Source organism: Vigna angularis, chromosome 5 (assembly GCF_016808095.1).
Source record: "Vigna angularis cultivar LongXiaoDou No.4 chromosome 5, ASM1680809v1, whole genome shotgun sequence".
NCBI lineage: Eukaryota > Viridiplantae > Streptophyta > Magnoliopsida > Fabales > Fabaceae > Vigna > Vigna angularis.
The window spans coordinates 23,820,802-23,840,286 of record NC_068974.1 but is presented as its reverse complement, the minus strand read 5'-3'; the positions used below and the strand labels follow the sequence as shown (position 1 = coordinate 23,840,286).

Below are 19,485 nucleotides of genomic sequence, written 5' to 3'. Positions count from 1 at the left end.
TGTGTTTGTGTTATACATGTGTATGATTATCTGATCTGTTTGTTTGAATCGTATGATCACATGATTATTAAATTACACTAGCTTACCCTTCTTTTCTGTCTTGTATATGTTGCCCGTTCGATATTTCGTCCTTACAATGATCATCCTGTAGGTGTGAGCAGAGGATGACGAGTATTTGGTGGAGCAGACACTGGATGGAGAAGACCCAGCTGCTTAGACTAGGACCGGTCGGTTACATGGATAATATTGTAGGGGCCGATCGGTCATGTTTATAGTTTTGTATTAGGGTAGAATTTTTGTAAAGTATAAAAATGATGGTTATTTTAGGATAAATGTAAGTTAACTTTATTCTCGGTATCTATTCTATCGTATTATTTTGTGACTACTATAATATGGTTTATGACTATATTTTGGAGATGTTACAATAATTAATAATTATAATAATAGTAGAGTTAGATATTTTTATTCAAAGGAAAAAATATAAAATTAAAATTAAAATTTTTATAGTGTATTAATCTTTTTATTTTTATTTATAATGTTAGTACGTTTCTTCCATTTACTGAATTTTTATTAATATTAGATATGTGCTTTTTTTATCTAATTTTATTTTTTGATATTTTTTAATTTATGAGTTTTGAGAATTATATATATATATATATATATATATATATATATATATATATATGTATATATGTATATATGTATATATGTATATTATATATATATATATATATACATATATATATATATATATGCATATATATATATATGTATATATATATATGTATGTATATATGTATATATATATATATAATATATAAAAATTTTACTTAAATTTAATTATATTAACTAGGTTAGTATAAAATATATAGCAGTAAAATAAAAATTGTAAAAGGTTGTAGTAGGTTTCTTGTGGATTTACTTAACTGATAAAATCTAAATGGTCTAATTTAGACTTATTTATTTTAAAGTTTAATATTTCCTGTATTCTCTGAAAAATGTAGATGTAAAGAAAAAATCGAACGTAACCTGAACTTCGACATGTTGTCATTCTTACCTTTTATAAATATTTATGCATATATTTTAAAAAATTAAACTAAATGATAAAAAATAACATAAAAATAAACCAAAAAAAGGTTTGATATATTTTTTTGGATTTATTAAAACTTTTATTTGTTGATTGAATTTAACTTTTCTAAATATCTAAAATTGACAAGTCTTGTTTATTGTTTAACTTTAGTACAGAGAAATACAATTGGTAATCGCTATTAAAGTAAAAATAGGTCAAATTAGGTACTTACGATTCAACCTAAAACATGTTCCATCTACGCATTCATAAAAGCTATTTGATTAAAATGGTGATGTTTAATTGGACTATTCTAATTAACCGATTTAAGTAAATATAAATAGTATTTTTATAAGTATTACTATAATATTATCTTTTATGATAATTAAATTTAATACAAAGATATAGACAGGAATGATCTTGTTTTCTAAGACTTTTTTTTTTTCAAAAGGTATTTTGAACAATAAATATTTTCTTTTAAGAAGAACAGGAAAGAAAGATTTTAATGTAAGATTGTCTATTGTTTTTAAACTTTTATAGTTAACCGTATGGTCATATGGTAGCATAAAGGATTCGAGCGGGTAAGACACTTAGAAGGAACGATCGGTCCAGATAGGTAGTGATAAACATCACTATGCTTAAGATAAAGGAATAATGATTGTTAATCGATTGTACAGTCATGGAGAGGGGATATCAGACGGAAGACCTCCAACAATAAAATTTTTTAAATATCATTTCTAATCAAGATTACTAGTAAGAGTTACTTAGTGGATAATGGACCATTATTAAGTCGTGATTAGGATTTCACTAATCACAAGCTCATCTCGTAACTTATAAATAGATGTCAAAGGTAATAAGGTAGGTGATTGTATTTATTATGAATATAAGATTTTACTATGAGCCTCAATTGGGTTAATTACCGACTTAAGCGTCAAAGTGCCTTTGACAGGAACACCGGACAATTTGAAGTGTGAGTAGAGAAGAATTTTGATTAAGAACATTCAGAACTACCTTAGCTGACTTGGAGTAAAGTGTGAATGAGTGTTTTGTGGAGATATTCGACCCTACACCCGAAACATTTTGGCGCCCACCATGGGGCTAGGTGATCCAAAAGAAGACCCAATGGTGTCCACAAGAAACATGAGCTCAAAAGACTTGACCAAGATTATCAGAGCATTGCAGCAACATATGGTGGAAATGCAACATCGGTACGAGGGAGAACTGGTCGCCCTAAGGATTAAGAATGTAGCCAGGGCCGCCAAGGAGAAAGCCATCGATGAAGAAGATCAAATTGTTCAGGTAAAACAGACGGTGCAACACTCCGGACCGGTCGAGACGAATCAGGTTACCGGTATTAAAGTCAAGGTGAATAGGATGAGAACCGTCTAGGAGGAAAGTACCGTAGTTAGTAAAGAACACCTCATAGTTAAAATAAAGCACACAACCGGCATGTTGTCGTTCGTCCCCGCCATTATGGAGGTCCATATATTGGACCAAATTGTTCCCCCAAACTTCAAACTGCATGTCGGTACGACTGACCCAGAGGAACACTTGGAAATGTTTGTCAACCGGATGACATTTCATACTGCTAGTGACGCCATTTGATGTAACACCTTCTCTTTGTCCTTGGAAGGAGAAGCTCTAGAGTGGTTCAACTCCTTACCACTTAACTCGGTGGAGAATTTCTCCAGCATTAGGTGCATGTTTGGCCAACAATGGCGTTAATGAGCCTTAGACAAGAGAAGGAAAATTCACTGAAGACCTTCATGGATCTTTACCAGAAAATCGTGTCATGGAGATCGCCCTTATGCCTGGGCTTTTCGCTAACAGCCTGTGTCGTAGGCCACTCAAGACGATGAAGGAGTTGAGGGAGTAGGCGATTGAGGACATAAGGGTGGAGGAGGCAGCGGGGGAGAAGAAAGAGGGAAAGAAGCCGGGCGGTCAGGGCGAGAAAGAATTACCTTGAGGGCCGCATTTCCAACAACACACCCCGTTAAATGCTCTCCATGCGAAGATACTACAAGAGGTTTTGAGTGTCAAACTGATATAGATGCCAAAGAGGCGACCAACCCCTTTGGGGGCGGATGGCAATAGGCATTGCCTCTATCACAAAATATGGGCCACACCACGAAGCAGTGTGTCACCCTTAGAGATAAACTTGAAGATTTTATCCAGGCGGGACAACTCAAGAAGTTTATCAAACAGGAGAAGCAGGAGAGCAGTCCACGATAGAGGAGTTCAGACATGAAAGAGTATTGGGGACGCCTCACTATGAAGGGATTGACCGACCTCGACGAGAAATATCAAAACAGAATACGATACGAATTTTTTAAAAGCAAAGAGCTTGTTCGGTCAATTTAAAAATGGTTCCTTTAATTTTCTTATAAGCTTTTTATCGAACAGTTGATGAGCAGAAAATATAAAGAGTGTAGGGAGTAGAAAAATCACACAAATAATTTTTATCCTGGTTCGAATCAAAATATTCTACGTCCAGTCGTTAATCACTATGAATAGTGATTAACCTTTTCACTAAAAGCAATTTTACAGATTACAATATAATGAATGAAATAAGAATGATAAAACCTTCCTTCGACGAACGAACTAGAAGGAAACTTCCTTTGACAAACGAACCGGAAGCAAGTAGCGAACACTTTCCTTCGATAGACGAACCGAAACAGTGCAACAAATATCTACCTTCAACCAATGAACCGGAAGAAAATAGCTCTGCCAATTTGAAGAGAACCGCTCAGACCTTTGACACACAAAACGCGAGCTTCTCCTATTCACCAGACTTGACAAGAGCAATGAATTAACACTTGAGAACTTCCTCAGATCACACTGTATTCTTAAATGACTTAGATTTCTTCTAAAGTGTTTGGCAAAGGTATATATAGCCTACTGGTCCGAAACTAAAAAGACGTATTACAACTGTCAGTGATAATCGATCATTATAAGTGATAATCGATTATATGCGAGACTTGGAACAATTAGGATATTTAACTCTTCGACCGTTCGGCTCTAGTTCTTCACCTTCTGCCGCTCGGTTTAATTCGACACATCCTCATGCTGTTCGGTTCAACCCCTTATCACCTTCTGCCGTTCGGCTAGGTTCCTTACAGTTTTCTAGCGTTCGATGCTAATTTTCTTCTACAGTGTTAATTGGACATAATTTCATTCGGCTTGTGTTAGACATCGTTCGGTCTTCAACTTGTGTTCGGCCAGTGTTAGTGATCATTCGGTATTCAACTGAGTTTCGCTAATGTTCAACTTTGTTCGGTCCTGAACTGTGTTCTGCTAGTGTTCATCCTGTGTTCGACCTTGAACTGTTATACATCGTCCAACCTTCAACTATTATATGTTTCGGTCGGTTAATTGTGTTTGGCCGTTGACTGATAGTGATCGTTTGGTCTTCATCTGCTTATCTGTCGTCCGGTCTGCATCTGCACTCCTGTTCTTTTTCTTTGTTGATCATTATGCAAATATGCTTTTAAACTTGATGCAACAAGAGTCTTCATATTCTTCACTTTATAGCACCATCAAAATTATTAACTTCAAAAACACCAATGCTCCTCATTGGTAACAATCTTCCCCTTTTTGATGATGATAAAAAATTCCTTGTTTAAAAGCATCTTTGTCTATCTGCATAGAATACAAACTTACAAACTGGTTAGTAGTAACTGCCTTAGAAGTTTGTTCAGTTTTGTTCTTCTCCCCCTCAACAAATCAAATTACGCAAGAAATGATAACAAGAGAAACTTAATGTACCAAAATGAACCGTCCGGTTTAATTAAAAGAAGGAAAACCCAATTATTGTATACTTCTTAAACCCGTTCGGTAACTGATGTACTTCTCCCTGTGTACCATATGAACTGTTCGGTCCGTATCACAACTATAACCGAATAGCGGAGCATGCGCCGTTCGGTAAATACATCAGACAACTGGCTTAATTAAAAGAACGAGCTAGAATAATCGATTATAGCCTCTTAATGATCGATTAAATATGCTAGACTTACGAAAAACTCAAGTGTTATGAATTTTGCTTCTAAGACATAACTATTATTCCCAATGCTCTTCTAAAGTCATAAAATAAAGACACCCTCTCAAATGGATACCAGGTATCACAAGATCATGACATAAGATGTCAAAAAAAATATTTCTCCCCATAAATGTCATATTCCCTTATTTGAACCGTTCGACATGCCTCTATTACCGCTCGGTGCCTCTTGTTGATATCGTTCGGTTGCCTATGTTGCCATTCGGTTACTATTCCAGACCCATCTATCCTATCCTATATCTTAACAAAATTAGATTTGATTACAAGCCAGGATAATCGATTATGTCGTGATGATAATCGATTAAATATGCTGGAAGTACGAAAAACTTGAAAAAGTCAGAAATCTTAACTCTATTCTAATATCATAAAACCTATCTTTGGGTAATGCTTTTGTGAAAATATTTGTCAATTGAGGCAAAGTATCATTATATTCTATTGTGCAATTTCCTTCTTCTGGTCAAAGTCCAGACTTTACAAAAGAAAACTCAACGCTCCTCTACATAGTACCAGACTCTATTTTATACACCCCACAACTGCCCGCCTCACCTAACTGTCGAACGGTCTTACCATTCAAAGGGTCGAACGGTCTTACTAGTTAGGCAATTTTAAACAGAAACAACTTCTCAAACAAGATTGGCTAGGATAAGCAATCAGACACTAGAGATAAAACAGTTTCAAATTTACAAAAAAGCTTATTTAGAATAGAAGGCACATAAACTGAACCTACCAAATCATCTAGATCAGATATTAAAAGCAATGAAAGATAAACAAGAAGTTGTTGAGATGTTTAAGAAAAAGTCAAATTGGGGTGCATCAGTTTTCAAATTTGAGCTTGCACTGGTCTTTCAACTTTTTAGAATGATTTAAAAGTTGCTTTTGAATTGTTTATTTTAGATATCACACATGTACCTAGCTTTTCTGCAAGTTTTAACAAATGTAGATGCAGCATACAAACCTCAGAGATAAGTAATTTAAATTAGCAACTTGTTATTAGCAAAAGATCTAAAAGTGGTGGTTGGGAGAGTGAAAACACCCAAGGCTGTTAAAACTCAAGATTCTTTGCTATGAACTTGTTTAAATCAGTGAAATGAACTTGTTACGACAGCTAATTGATGCCAAACAGCAGTGTTTCAATGATTTACATATCCTGATGTGATAATTTTGAACAACTCAATCAACCAATCTTAGATATAATTAATCAAATACCTTATGGACACTTAATTAGTCTCAAAAACAGTTTAGAAAACTTGAATAAGACACTATGAAATGATTGCTAAGATTTTCAGCAATGAACTAGTGGTAAACCATAATTTAAAACTGGAAAATTGACTCAAACAAGAAAATGCAGTTTCGGCTAACTACTTTTAAAAACTATTCTGCTGTGATTTTCACAATGGCAACCAAATAATGAAAGATTAAAAAGACAAGCAGAACACAATGCAACAACACAGTTTAAACAACACTTAGCTAAATCACGTGGTGCTCAAACCAAGGCTTTGGATACCACTTAATGGAGTTACTCCCTGATCTGGAGCATCAATTTCAAAAGCAGAATACCATAGAGCTCTCTTATCCTTTTGTAAACTTATCTTACAAAACAAGGCAATAGAGTTTTTGGTCCCCACAATCTCATTTAGGTCCTTTGAGGTTAGAAACAAATTACTTTATAACAGGAATCCAAGCATATTTTCCATTTGGAACATCAAAATGTTTAATTCTACATTTGTTAGAAGTATGTCCCTTTTTCATGCAATAAAAACAACAAACACCATGCATCTTATTTTTCACAAAGGTTCCTTTTTCAATCCAAACTCTACGAGTTCTTTTGATTTGGTTATTCTTTTTATGCATACTTTTGTTTTTATAAACCTTTTTAACAGATATAGGCATTTCAAAATTTTATTTCTAGTTGCAACTTTAAGAAGATTTTCAAGAATATCAATAACAAGCATATGACTTTTACATGAAAGACATTCAACAAGATGTTCAACATTTGAAGATTCTTTCATCTCTAAGTTGCAAATTTTATTTCTTAAAATGACTTCCTCATCTAATGCCTTCTCATATTTAATTTTCAATTCTTTAAATTCCTTTTTCAAAATTTTATGAGCAACATTCAATTTCTCAGATTCATCAAGCAATTCAATAAAAGCTTTTTGTACATCAAATTCACTAGTGTCAAGGCTAAAGCAACTTACTTGGCTTGTAATGTCATTAGTATTAGCTGTCAAACCCAAGTTTGCTTCTTCAACAAAATCACTTGAACTAGAGGTGCTTGATGCATTATCATTCCAATCAATGTAGGCCTTCTTCTCTTTGTGAGTTTTCTTTTCCTTTCTTTCTTCACTTTCCTTGTTGTTTGGACAATCAACTTTCACATGGCCTCTTTCACCACATCCATAACATTTAAAGCTTGATGGGGAGCCTTGATTGTCCTTATTTTTCTTCAAGAATTTGCTTCCAGATGATTCATCGTTGGCCATCAAGCATAGATTTTCTTGCTCATTAGAATTGCATGAGCTTGAGGAGTTTGATGTAGAGCTTGAATTCGAACAGGTCAACTTAGCCACATTCGAGATTTCATCATGAGTGACTTTTAAAAATTCCCAATTTTCCTGAGCACTTTTATAAATAGAAACCTTAAAGAATTCATAAAGGGTTTGTGCAAATAAGATTATATTTCTGGCCTTACCATCATATTGTGCCATTTTGTTTTCATTACTAGTCCACAGAAAATATGGTTTTTCTACTTCTACACCATCAACAATACTTTTAGGAATATAAGGACCATTTATTACTGCTTCCCAAATGCCTCTATCAACTGACTCCATAAAAATTTCCATTTTGACTTTTCAGAAGGCATAGTTATCACTAGTAAAAAGTGGTGGTCTATTGATAGAAGCACCTTCGACGTATACTTGATTTTGATGACCGACCATTTTCGAAAAATTTGAAAGAATATCAAAGCAAGCTTTGATACCAATTGTTGGAACAACCGGTACCGATTTTGCGCAGCGGAAATATCAAAACAGAGTACGATATGGATTGTTTAGAAGCAAAGAGCTTGTTCGGTTAATTTAAAAATGGTTCCTTTAATTTTCTTATAAGCTTTTTATAGAACAGTTGATGAGCAGAAAATATAAAGAGTTTAGGGAATAGAAAAATCACACAAATGATTTTTATCCTGGTTCAAATCAAAAGATTCTACGTCTAGTCGTTAATCACTATGAATAGTGATTAACCTTTTCACTAAAAGTAGTTTTACAAATTTCAATATAGTGAATGAAATAAGAATGATAAATCCTTCCTTCGACGAACGAAGCCGAAGCAAGTAGCAAACAATTTCCTTCGACAGACGAACCGGAAGAGTGCAGCAAATATCTTCCTTCGACCAACGAACCGGAAGAAAACAACTGTACCAACTTGAAGAGAACCGCTCCGACCTTTGACACATAAAGCGCGAGCTTCTCCGATTCACAAGACTTGACAAGAGCAATGAACTAACACTTGAGAACTTCCTCAGATCACACTGTATTCTCAAATGACTTAGATTTCTTCTAATGTGTTTGGCAAAGGTATATATAGCCTACTGGTCCGAAACTGAAAAGACCAATTACAACTGGCAGTGATAATCGATTATATGTGAGACTTGGAACAATTAGGATATTTAACTCTTCGACTGTTCGGCTCCAGTTCTTCACCTTCTACCGCTCAGTTTTATTCAACACATCCTTATGTCGTTCGGTTCAACCCCTTATCATCTTTTGTCGTTCGGCTAGGTTCCTTACAACTTTCCAACGTTCGGTCCTAACTGCTCAGTCTCGGTTATGCTTTCCACTGCTTGGCTCAATACTTGTAAACTTTCCAACTCTTAACATTTTCTTCTACAATGTTAGTTGGACATAATTTCGTTCGGCTTGTGTTAGAGATCGTTCGGTCTTCAACTTGTGTTCGGCCAATGTTAGTAACCGTTCGGTATTCAACTGAGTTTCGCCAATGTTCAACTTCGTTCGTCCTGAACAGTGTTCATCTTGTGTTCGGCCTTGAACTGCTATAGACCGTCCAACGTTCAACTATTATATGTCGTTTGGTCTGTTAGCTATGTTCGGCCGTTGACTAATAGTGATCGTTCGGTCTTCATCTACTTATCTGTCGTTCCGTCTGCATCTACACTCTTGTTCTTTTTCTTCATTGATCATTATGCAAATATGCTTTTAAACTTGAGGCAACAAGAGTCTTCATATTCTTCACTTTGTAGCATCATCAAAATTATTAACTTCAAAAATACCAATGCTCCTCATTAGTAACATATCTTCAATGAACAAATCGACTAGTGTATAGAGGTATACGTGGACAACATGGTGGTGCATTCCAACACAATCAAGCACCATATTAGAGACTTATATGAGGTTTTCACCCAAATCAAACGATATAACATGAGGTTGAATTCGTCCAAGTGCACCTTTGGTGTGGAAGTAGAAAATTTTTTGGGCTTCATGCTAACATCTAGAGGGATTGAGGCCAACACGAAAAAATGTGCAACTGTCCTGAAGATGCGTAGCCCACAAAACTTGAAGGAGATTCAGCGACTGGTGGGACAGATGGTTTGTCTTTCTCGATTCATCCCCAAATGGGTCGAGTGGATATGACCAATGCTTAAGAAGACGAAGAAGGACTCCCTAAAAAGTGCGATGAGTAGTGCGAGGCCGCCTTCACAGAGTTAAAAACTATCCTAGCCACTCCCCCTGTCATGACCCGTATGGCAAAGGCAAGGAATTGTAGTTGTACCTTAGTTTAAGAAAACCCATACCCATAACTCGTCTATTTCGTTAGTAGGGTGCTTCAGAACCCAGAAACTTGATATCAATAGGTGAAGAAGGTAGCTCTATCGCTACTCACTACAGCCAGGAGACTAAGGTTGTACTTTCAAAGCCATCTACAGACCACCTAATAGCAAAAATCCTACGAAAACCTGACTTAGCTTGATGAATGGTTGATAGGTGTGAACTTTGCTTATATTTGTTGCTTAAATTGTCGTGCTTTTGAGTAAGTTTTAGTATTAATTCTCATGAAAAGTATATATTTGTGGTGTAAAAATAGTTTTGATTGTTTAATTATGTTTTTGAGTGTTTTTGCGTGTTATTTCGCAGTAGAATAAGGATTGGATACTATCACAGACTTGGAGAGCGTCAATTATCGAAGCCAGAAGGATCAAACTGCCAGAACGAACGCTCGCCCAGCGGACGGACGCTCGTCGCCCAGCGAGGACGTTCGTCCAGCGTGCAGAGAGGCTCGTCCAGCGCGCAGAGGACGTTCGTCAGAGGACGCTCGTCACATAGCGAGCGCGACACTCGTCCATGGCGCTCGTCCGGACGCTCGTCCAGAGCGGCAGAGGACGCTCGCCCAGCAACCAGAGGACGCTCGTCCAGAGCGGCAGATGACGCTCGCCCAGCTGGCAGAGGACGCTCGTCCAGAGTAAGGACGCTCGTCCAGCGCTCGTCCAAGGACGCTCGTCCAGCTCGCGGCCGCTCGTCCAGAATTTGGACGTTCGTCCAGCGAGTGCACGCCCGTGATCCAAAAGTAGACGCTCGCCTAGCGAGAGAGCGAACGCTCGCCCATCGAGAACGCTCGTCCAGCGAGCTTTGGACGTTCGTCCAGTGAGGATAAAAAGTGGACGCTCGTCTAGCGAGTGGACGTTCGTTGCCCAGTCAGTTCTGGAGGGGAGAAGCCAGGGGGGACTCTGCAGCTCGCGTCCATGCTCGTTTTGGGTGCTCCGGAGTGGAATTTCACCACTTTCTACCATCCAATCCATCCTTTATCACTTCTATGATGTATATGTGTAGCTAGAACTCCATTTCACTGGGGTTGAGAGTAATTTTCTGAACTTCTATGTAATTTCACTATTAATGCATGAACTTGTTTGAATTATATGTTCTATCCTTATTATTAATGCTTTTGATGGGAATCTGAGCCATTTGAACGGTTAAATCATTGGGAAATGTATGAGACCGCGGACCTAGGGTAGAACTGCTAAAGGATTTCGAATCCTAGACATAGGAGGGAATTTTTAGTCATCTGTGACATTGTGTTTAAGGCAAATCTGATAATTGAATTAGCTAAGGGATTAGCAATTTAGTTTGAATGATTAAGAACTGTCTCTGAGGGATCAGGACTGCATGCGCCTAGAATGTCGATGTTTAATTATGAGGAATTGTGTTAGTAGAAGATTACCAGAGTGATGAACTTGAATTTCAACCCCAGTGAACTTTAAATCATCTGTTTTTACCACTTTAAATTTCATCTGTATGCAAATCTTACTTGTGTTGTAAAATTAATTGCTAAATTAGTAAACTTTAATCAATCTGTGAATCAAAACAAATCTCTTGGGAAAACGATTTCCGGACTTACTGATTTATTACTTGTACGATTCGGTACGCTTGCCGAGGTCTCAACAAGTTTTTGGCGCTGCTGCCGGGGATTTGTTTTTGTTTTCGTTGATTGTTTGTTGTTTATCTGGTTTAGTTGATTTTAGCTATCTGCTGTTTAAGTTTTTATTGTGATCATTTTTGAATTTTTGTGCATATTTGTTATCATCTGTAGAAATTGTGTCTTTTTGGATTGTTTCTTTTTAGTTTGTGTTTTGTATGAGAAGCAGAGAACAGGTTGAAAATCTACTTTTTGATCCGGAAATTGAAAGAACTGCTCGAAGGAACAACAGTAGAAGAAGGAGACAAAGTAGAGAATCCAGAGAATCCTCTGCTATTTCTAAGAAATTCTGGACTTTTCATCTGGTCAAGACAAAGAAGAAATGGAAGATAATCGCACTGGAGAAGGTTCTGGTCAAGGAAGACGTACTCTTGCAGATTATAATACTTTCTCAGGACCTCTGCACTTTAACAGTATTGCAAGACCAGTGGTGAATGCTGCTAACATGGAGATGAAGCCAGCTCTTATTCATCTGGTTCAGAACAATCAGTTTCATGGATTATCCCACGAGAATCCATACACTCACTTGGCTACTTTCATGGAGATTTGTAATACAGTGAGGATTCATCAGGTTCCAGATGAAGCAATTCGACTCAGCTTATTTCCATTCTCATTGGTTGGTAATGCAAAAATGTGGCTGAATTCTTTTCCAGAGAATAGTTTGACAGTCTGGGATGATGTAGTTGCAAAATTCCTGAACAAGTTCTTCCCTCAGTCCAAAGTCAATAAGGGAAAGCAGGAGATCTCGTCTTTTCAACAGGATGCTGATGAAACTCTAGGTCAAGCATGGGATAGATTCAAAGGCCTACTGAGAAAAACCCCTACTCATGGATTTGATGAGCCTACAATGTTAAATCTGTTTCTTGGAGGACTGAAATCCCAAACAAAGTTAATGTTAGATGCATCAGCTGGAGGTAGTATCAGATGGAAGACGCCTGAAGAAGCACATGAACTGATTGAAAACATGGCTGCAAATGATAATGAAGTTCAGAGTGAGAGAGCTCAATTTCAACAAAAAGGTGTTCTTCAGCTTCAATCTCAAGATGCTTTACTAGCTCAGAACAAGATTATGACTCAGCAACTTGAGACATTAATGAAGAAGTTATCTCAGCTACCTAAAGAACTGCAGAATGTTTCTCAAACTCAACATCAGATGGTTCAAAGTTGTGAATTATGCGGAGGAAATCATAATAATGGTCAATGTGTAGTGCAAAGCATGTCTCATGAAGAAGTACATTATATGGGAAATCAAGGTCTTCAGATGAATTATGATCAACGTCAGAGTTTTAATCAAGGATGGAGACCTCATCCGAGTATGGGACAAGCTGTTCCTTTCAACAGACCACCTCCACAAAACTTTCAGCAACAACCTACTCTGACAGACAGAACTTCAAAACTTGAAGAAACTCTTCAGCAGTTTATGCAGGTATCAATTTCCAACCATAAAAGTACAGAAGCCTCACTTAGGAATTTGGAGATTCAGGTGGGTCAATTAGCTAAGAAGTTGGAAGAAAAACCAGAGAAAGATTTTGGGGCAAACACTGAAGTAAATCCAAACGAAGAATGCAATCTTATTACTACAAGGTCAGGAAGAATTCTGAAAGAAAGAGAATTTGAGAAAAAAATGAGTGAAGAAAAAGATGAGATGAGTAAAGAGGGAGATGAAGAAGAAGAGAAAGAGGATAGAGAAAGTGAAAAAGCGAGAGAGGGAGAGAAAAAGAAAGAACAGATGTATGAGAAGCCTCTTCCATATCCAAAGGTTCTATCTAGAAACGAGAAGGAAAAACAGTTCAGGAGTTTCATTGATATTTTCAAGAAGTTGGAAATCAAGATGCCCTTCTCAGAAGCACTGAAACAAATACCTGCTTATTCGAAATTCATGAAAGATGTGCTCACGAAGAAGAAAAAGTATATTGAGGAAGAAACTATAGAAGTACAGGGCCAGTGCAGTGCTATCATTCAGAAGTTGCTTCCACCAAAGTTTAAAGATCCAGGTAGTTTTACAATTCCATGTACCATTGGTAAACTGGCGGTTGGAAAGGCTCTAATTGATCTGGGAGCCAGCATAAATCTGATGCCCCTTTCTATGTTTGAGAAAATTGGGGATCTGGAGATGAAATCTACACGCATGACTCTACAATTGGCAGATCGATCAATCAAGTATCCTTATGGAGTGGTAGAGGATGTGCTCATAAAGGTAGACAAATTGATATTCCCTGCAGATTTTGTCATCATGGAAATGGAGGAAGACAAAGAAGTACCTCTCATTCTGGGACGACCATTCATGAAGACAACAAAAGTCGTCATTAATATGGATGATGGAACGCTGAAACTGAAAGACAAAGATGAGGAGGTAATTTTTAATGCATTTGATGATGTGCAGCAGTGTAATGAAGAAAAGGCAATTCCTGAAGCTGCAAATGAAATCATGTGTGTAAGTGATAAATCAGATGACCACCAGTTGTTGATGCAAAGCAAGGAGCCCAGATTAGGAGAGCCAATTATACTGAAAGATAAGTTGTGGGTTTTCAAAAGCAAAACCAAAGACGGAAGATTTGAAGTTGAAGCTCCTTACTCCAGGGTAACCAGAAAGATATCTAGAAAACAGTGGAAGGGTTGTTGGTGGAACAGAGGAAAGAAGCTCACCAAAATCAAAAATCCACCATGAGCTTAACAGGTGTCAAGCTAAAGACGTTAAACAAGCGCTTACTGGGAGGCAACCCAGCTTTCTAACTCTATCTATTTATGTTTTCAGTTCTTTTGGTTGTGTGGATTGAATCTGAATCTTTTGGTTGTGTGGATTGAATCTAAATCTGTTGGTTGTGTGGATTGATTTATGTTTCTGCAATGATTTGTTTGAGAAATGTGTGTTTGAAGTTTGAATTTGAATTTTGAATTATGTCCATGATAACTGGCATGATTGTGAGATTGTTATTGCAAAATCTGAGTTTTAGAACTTGTGTTATGATTATATATGAGTTGTTCTTGAATCTGATTGATTGTGACCCAGAAGTTGAATATCTGAGTGTACTGAGACAGCTTCCACAAAAGCTGAACACAACTAAGATCGGACATAAGAGTAAGGTCGAACGGTCATCAACTTTCTCTTCTCCCAACCGACCAGTTAAACTTCTGACCCCAAATTCCCATTTCATTACTCCACTTCCTCACAATTCACTCGACACTGTAACCAAGAACTTTGTAGAAGAAATCAACATGATAACATAAAGTTTTTGACAATCCATACAAACAATACCGATAACACAAAAATCCAATTTCATATACATGCAAAACCATCAAACAACATTTTCATACATCATTAACCAATCAATTAAATTAACTAACTTTCCTTACCTCTTAACCGAACAAAAAGCTTCTACCCTTCCAGAAATTTGCTCATACCTCCAGAAAATCCTAAGAACACCTATAGCTCACTGATTTATGAGAAAAGACCAACCAAAGGACCAAGAACGAAATCAGAATTGAGAAAAGAAAACTGATAAACACATGCAACCCAAATTGTTGTTTGCATGTGCCAAAGAGTTTTATAATTGCACAAGACTCAAGGAAACGAAACTTACCAACTCTACACACGAAACCGATCGGTGAAATAGAAAGTTATTGACTCCCAGATTGCTTAGGCATGGGCTGATTGTTGAACAGATGAAATCATATTGAAAGAATCTAGAGAGAAGGAGGAGAAAAAAAAATAGTAAAAAAATTTGAAAATATATAGTTAAAATCATATAATGGAACGAGACTTGTAAAACTTTTCATTTATATATCACTCTTATTTTAATTTAAATTTATTGAATCCTCTCTTCTTACAATTATCATGATAAAATATTATTTTACATCAAGTTCTATATACTATTTTTGTTCTTTATTGGGTTAAAACATAAACCAAGTTATATTTACTGATTGAATAATTTTGTAGTACTCATTCAATAACTTGCTTTATTAATCAGTGCTGATGGCAGTTTCTATAACCTTTTTTTTTCTGAAAATGATTTAAAAAGCAAGAAAAAGTTTTTCATTAACGAGAAAAAGTGAGAAATTAAAAATTTAGAAAACTTTATAATATTTTACAATATACGTGGGTTATATCATAATTCTAATAATTTTTTTTAATAGATAATTATGTTTATATTTTACATTTAATTTTTTATAATTTTGTAAAGTCGGATTTTATATAAAAAAAATCGTATAACTTTATTAACAATACTAGGTAAATACTTTAAATTCACTTTTTAAAATACTTCTCCTTTCATTTCTTGTAATTTATCTTTTAAGGATGTTTCCTATAAATTAATAAATTCTATTCATTTTGCTACCTTAATAAAATAATGAAGATTTTCTATTTTATCTTTCTTTATGTAATTAAAGATTTCAAAAAGATTTTATTTTCTTCCGTACTTGTAACATATATTCAATTTCCATTTTTATACGAGATAAAAATTTATTAGATATGTCTTCTTCTTGTCCTTGGTTGGGTAACTTTCACTGTTTTTACCTTCTGGCACATAAAATAAAGTTTAGAACAACCATCTCATTTTAATTAATAAATCCACAGAAGAAAGATAACCACATTTATTTGATAATTTATTTTCTGTGTAAAAGAAATTATATCATTTATTTATTATATTAAATATCAAAAGTTTCTTCACCATCATCTTAACTGGCACTCAAACAATTCAAACAGATCGAACTCCTAATTAATATCGTTCACTAGAAACTTCTAACATAATTTCATATTAAAAAATTTCAGCCATATCAGTTAAAAAAAAAAATAGTTAATTGGCAAATGCTTTTCACAATCACAATGTGATATATTAATTTGACCCTTTTCTTAGAACAAGACAAGCATAAGGGGAAAGTTTCATGAAATTTCCCAAACTGCATATTCGAATAAAATGAGAATAAAACAAAGGAATAGATAGAGGCAGTGGCAATTAAGAAATACCACTTTGAATATAAATATATCAGAACCACATAACATATGGACACGTTTTCTTCTTATCTCCAACCTTCTCAGCATATCGCTGCAGAATCTAATTTCAATTTAAGCCATTCAATTTGTGACACAGTAACAATGGCTGCTGCAGAACAAGTTCTGAGATTGTTTGATTCCTTCTGGTTCGAGGCTTCGATTCTCTCCAACAAAACCCCTTCAATCTCTCACAGCAACAAGGTGGAGGAAGTGCTTCCTCCTGATGCAAAGCTTTCACTGGTTCCAACTCCAACCCTTGAAGTTAGATCCTACAGTGATCAAAACTTGGACTCCTCATCAAGTATTTTGTGTGATTCTCCTTCACCAAATTCTGTGCTTACCCTCAGAAGGCTGAGGACAATCCCTTCTGAGAGGGAAATCATGGAATTCTCTAGTGGAAGCCATGAAAAGGAAGGTGTAAACTTTAAGAGAAAACAAAAGGGGTTTGGTCATGGAAGAAGGCTCAGGAGAGAGAGAACCAGCAGGAGCCTATCTGAGCTTGAGTTTAAGGAGCTAAAAGGGTTTATGGATTTGGGGTTTGTGTTTTCTGAAGAGGACAAGGATTCAAAACTGGTTTCTCTGATACCTGGCTTGCAAAGGTTAGGAAGAGATGAAGATGAAGGGCAAGGTGATGATGAAAGTGTGGTTTCTGACAACATGCCTTATTTGTCTGAGGCTTGGGATGTTTTAGATCAAAGGGAGATGAAAAATCCTTTGCTGAATTGGAGGGTACCAGCTAGGGGTAATGAAATTGACATGAAAGATAATCTTAGGTTCTGGGCTCACACAGTTGCATCCATTGTAAGATGAGAATGAACAGCATTTAGATGCAGTTTCTGATGTTCTGATATTTTTTCTTCATCTTACTTTTTTTATCAGAATTAGAATTTTATCTGAGTTGCTTATGTTGACTTTAACAAAAAGTTAACATTGTCTGCATTACTGAGATAAAATTCGAGTTCTGATCCAAGAACAACACAGAAAAAAGCCTTGAAAATTGCTGCATCTACATTCTGTCAATACATGATATTTAGCAGAAGAAGAACAGAAAAAAAAAAAAGCTAAAAGATTTCATCATGGGTCAGCAAATCAGTGATTGTAGATAGTGCATATTGGCTTCTAGCTGTAATAAAAGATGTACATATTTTACAATATTTTTGTTGTAGCCAATTTTGTTTTTCATTCTTTCTCTAAGGTTAAGGTTAAGGCTTTGTTTGATGTTGTTGTCTCTGTCTTATTGATCGATCTCAACGCAAAATTGATTTGTGAGAGAGATACTTATGGATTGTGGCGTAAGCCTTGGTTATTGGTTGAATTTGGCATCTTCATAGGATGATTTGTTTCTTTCTTTGAGAATCTTGATTAGTTTATTGGAAGTGCTTTTCAGAAGCTGCAATTGCAAAAACATACTTTTCATTGATTTGTCTTGTGTTCTCAATAATTGAGCAATGCAATTGGTGTAGTTGACACGAGGGTTAAACCAACCCATGTGACTTAAAAAATGTTGTTTAGTGAATAACAAGAATGGAGGAGTTCAAGTGGATGAGACACAAAGAAAACAGAGAATCTGACCAGAAAATGAAAATGTTTTAATATGTTAAAACATCTTCTGATGTGTCAATCTATTGGGACACTTTTAGGACAAAAGATATTATTGCAAGGTAAAATATTTGAAAAATAATTAAATTCAAACTTTATGAATAAAGATTTTTCAACATTTTATAAGGTCAAAGTGATTTGTTTTTTGGTAAATTTGTTCAAAATTTATTTCTTGTGTAAAAACAAGGTTCAAAATTGTTCCATCATACAAATTGAGTTAGATACATTCTTAAATGAAAATAATTAATTGGTAATGAAATCTCTCTAAAAATAGCTTGATATATTACACAAGAGTCAATTGGAAGAAGTTGAAATGAAACTTCAACTTTTGGATATGTATGTCAAACCTTTGACCAAAAACAATTGATGGTGACTTACAGTTCTCTAATAGCATAATTGTGCAGTGATTCCTTTTCAAAACAATGAATTATGCATAAAAACCTATCAATATGAACATCATCTTCTGCTGACTAAAATTATTTATTAGACTTTAAATGTGTCTAAATGTCTCTGCTAAACCAAATAGCCTACCTAAAATATTAAAAAGAAGAATCACTAACTAATAAATAGTTTAAATATTTTATATATATATATATATATATATATATATATATATATATATATTAATTTAACACCTTTCTATAGTCTTTTAAATTTAAAATTAATCATTCCAATTTATATAACTTAAAAATATCTTCTATAGTCCTTTTTATCATAAACACCATTGAATTTTCATTTAGATGATTATCAATTACAAATATTCGATATAACTATTTTAATTTCTTATTTCTATCATAAAATTATGAGTACATATAAGTATTTCATAGTGTTTTAGATATAATATATTTGAATAAAGAGACTAAAATATATTATTTTTAATTTATAAAAAAATCAATTTAAATTTAAATGACTAAAATAAATTTATTGAGAATCTAAAACCATGTTTAGTTCTTAATAAATTGGGGAATTCTTTGTATATAATGCAATATAAGAGTACTTGTAAAAAAAAAACTTTTTACGTATGTTATTTTTTTTATCTTTAGCCTTTGTAAAAATATCGATGTTATAGTGGAAGATGTTGATTAACGTAAAAATGACTATTTTTAGACGTTAATTGACATAAAAAATGAACATTTTCATACGTTGGTTGACGTTGAAAAATGATTACTCTGATGTTAATTGACGTTTGAAATGGCCAATGTCGATGTCAATTAACGTCTGAAAATAGTCATTTTCGATGTCAAATGTATCAAATGAGGTTCAAAAATGCATTTTGAGACGTTCTTCTCC

General features: G+C 35.0%; 1 protein-coding gene and 1 non-coding gene across 2 annotated transcripts; one reads left to right on the top strand and one right to left on the bottom strand.

The window, feature by feature from the left end:
* Positions 1-12,337: 12,337 nt before the first annotated feature.
* On the bottom strand, positions 12,338-12,440 carry LOC128196844 (small nucleolar RNA R71). Its single transcript, XR_008249251.1, has one exon. It is a non-coding gene; the product is annotated as a small nucleolar RNA R71 (small nucleolar RNA).
* Positions 12,441-16,599: 4,159 nt separating this feature from the next.
* LOC108339762 (uncharacterized) lies at positions 16,600-17,749 on the top strand. Its single transcript, XM_017576964.2, has one exon. The coding sequence runs from the start codon at positions 16,606-16,608 to the stop codon at positions 17,404-17,406; it is 801 nt and encodes a 266-aa protein (XP_017432453.1). The 5' UTR covers positions 16,600-16,605; the 3' UTR covers positions 17,407-17,749.
* The last annotated feature ends 1,736 nt before the right edge of the window (positions 17,750-19,485 follow it).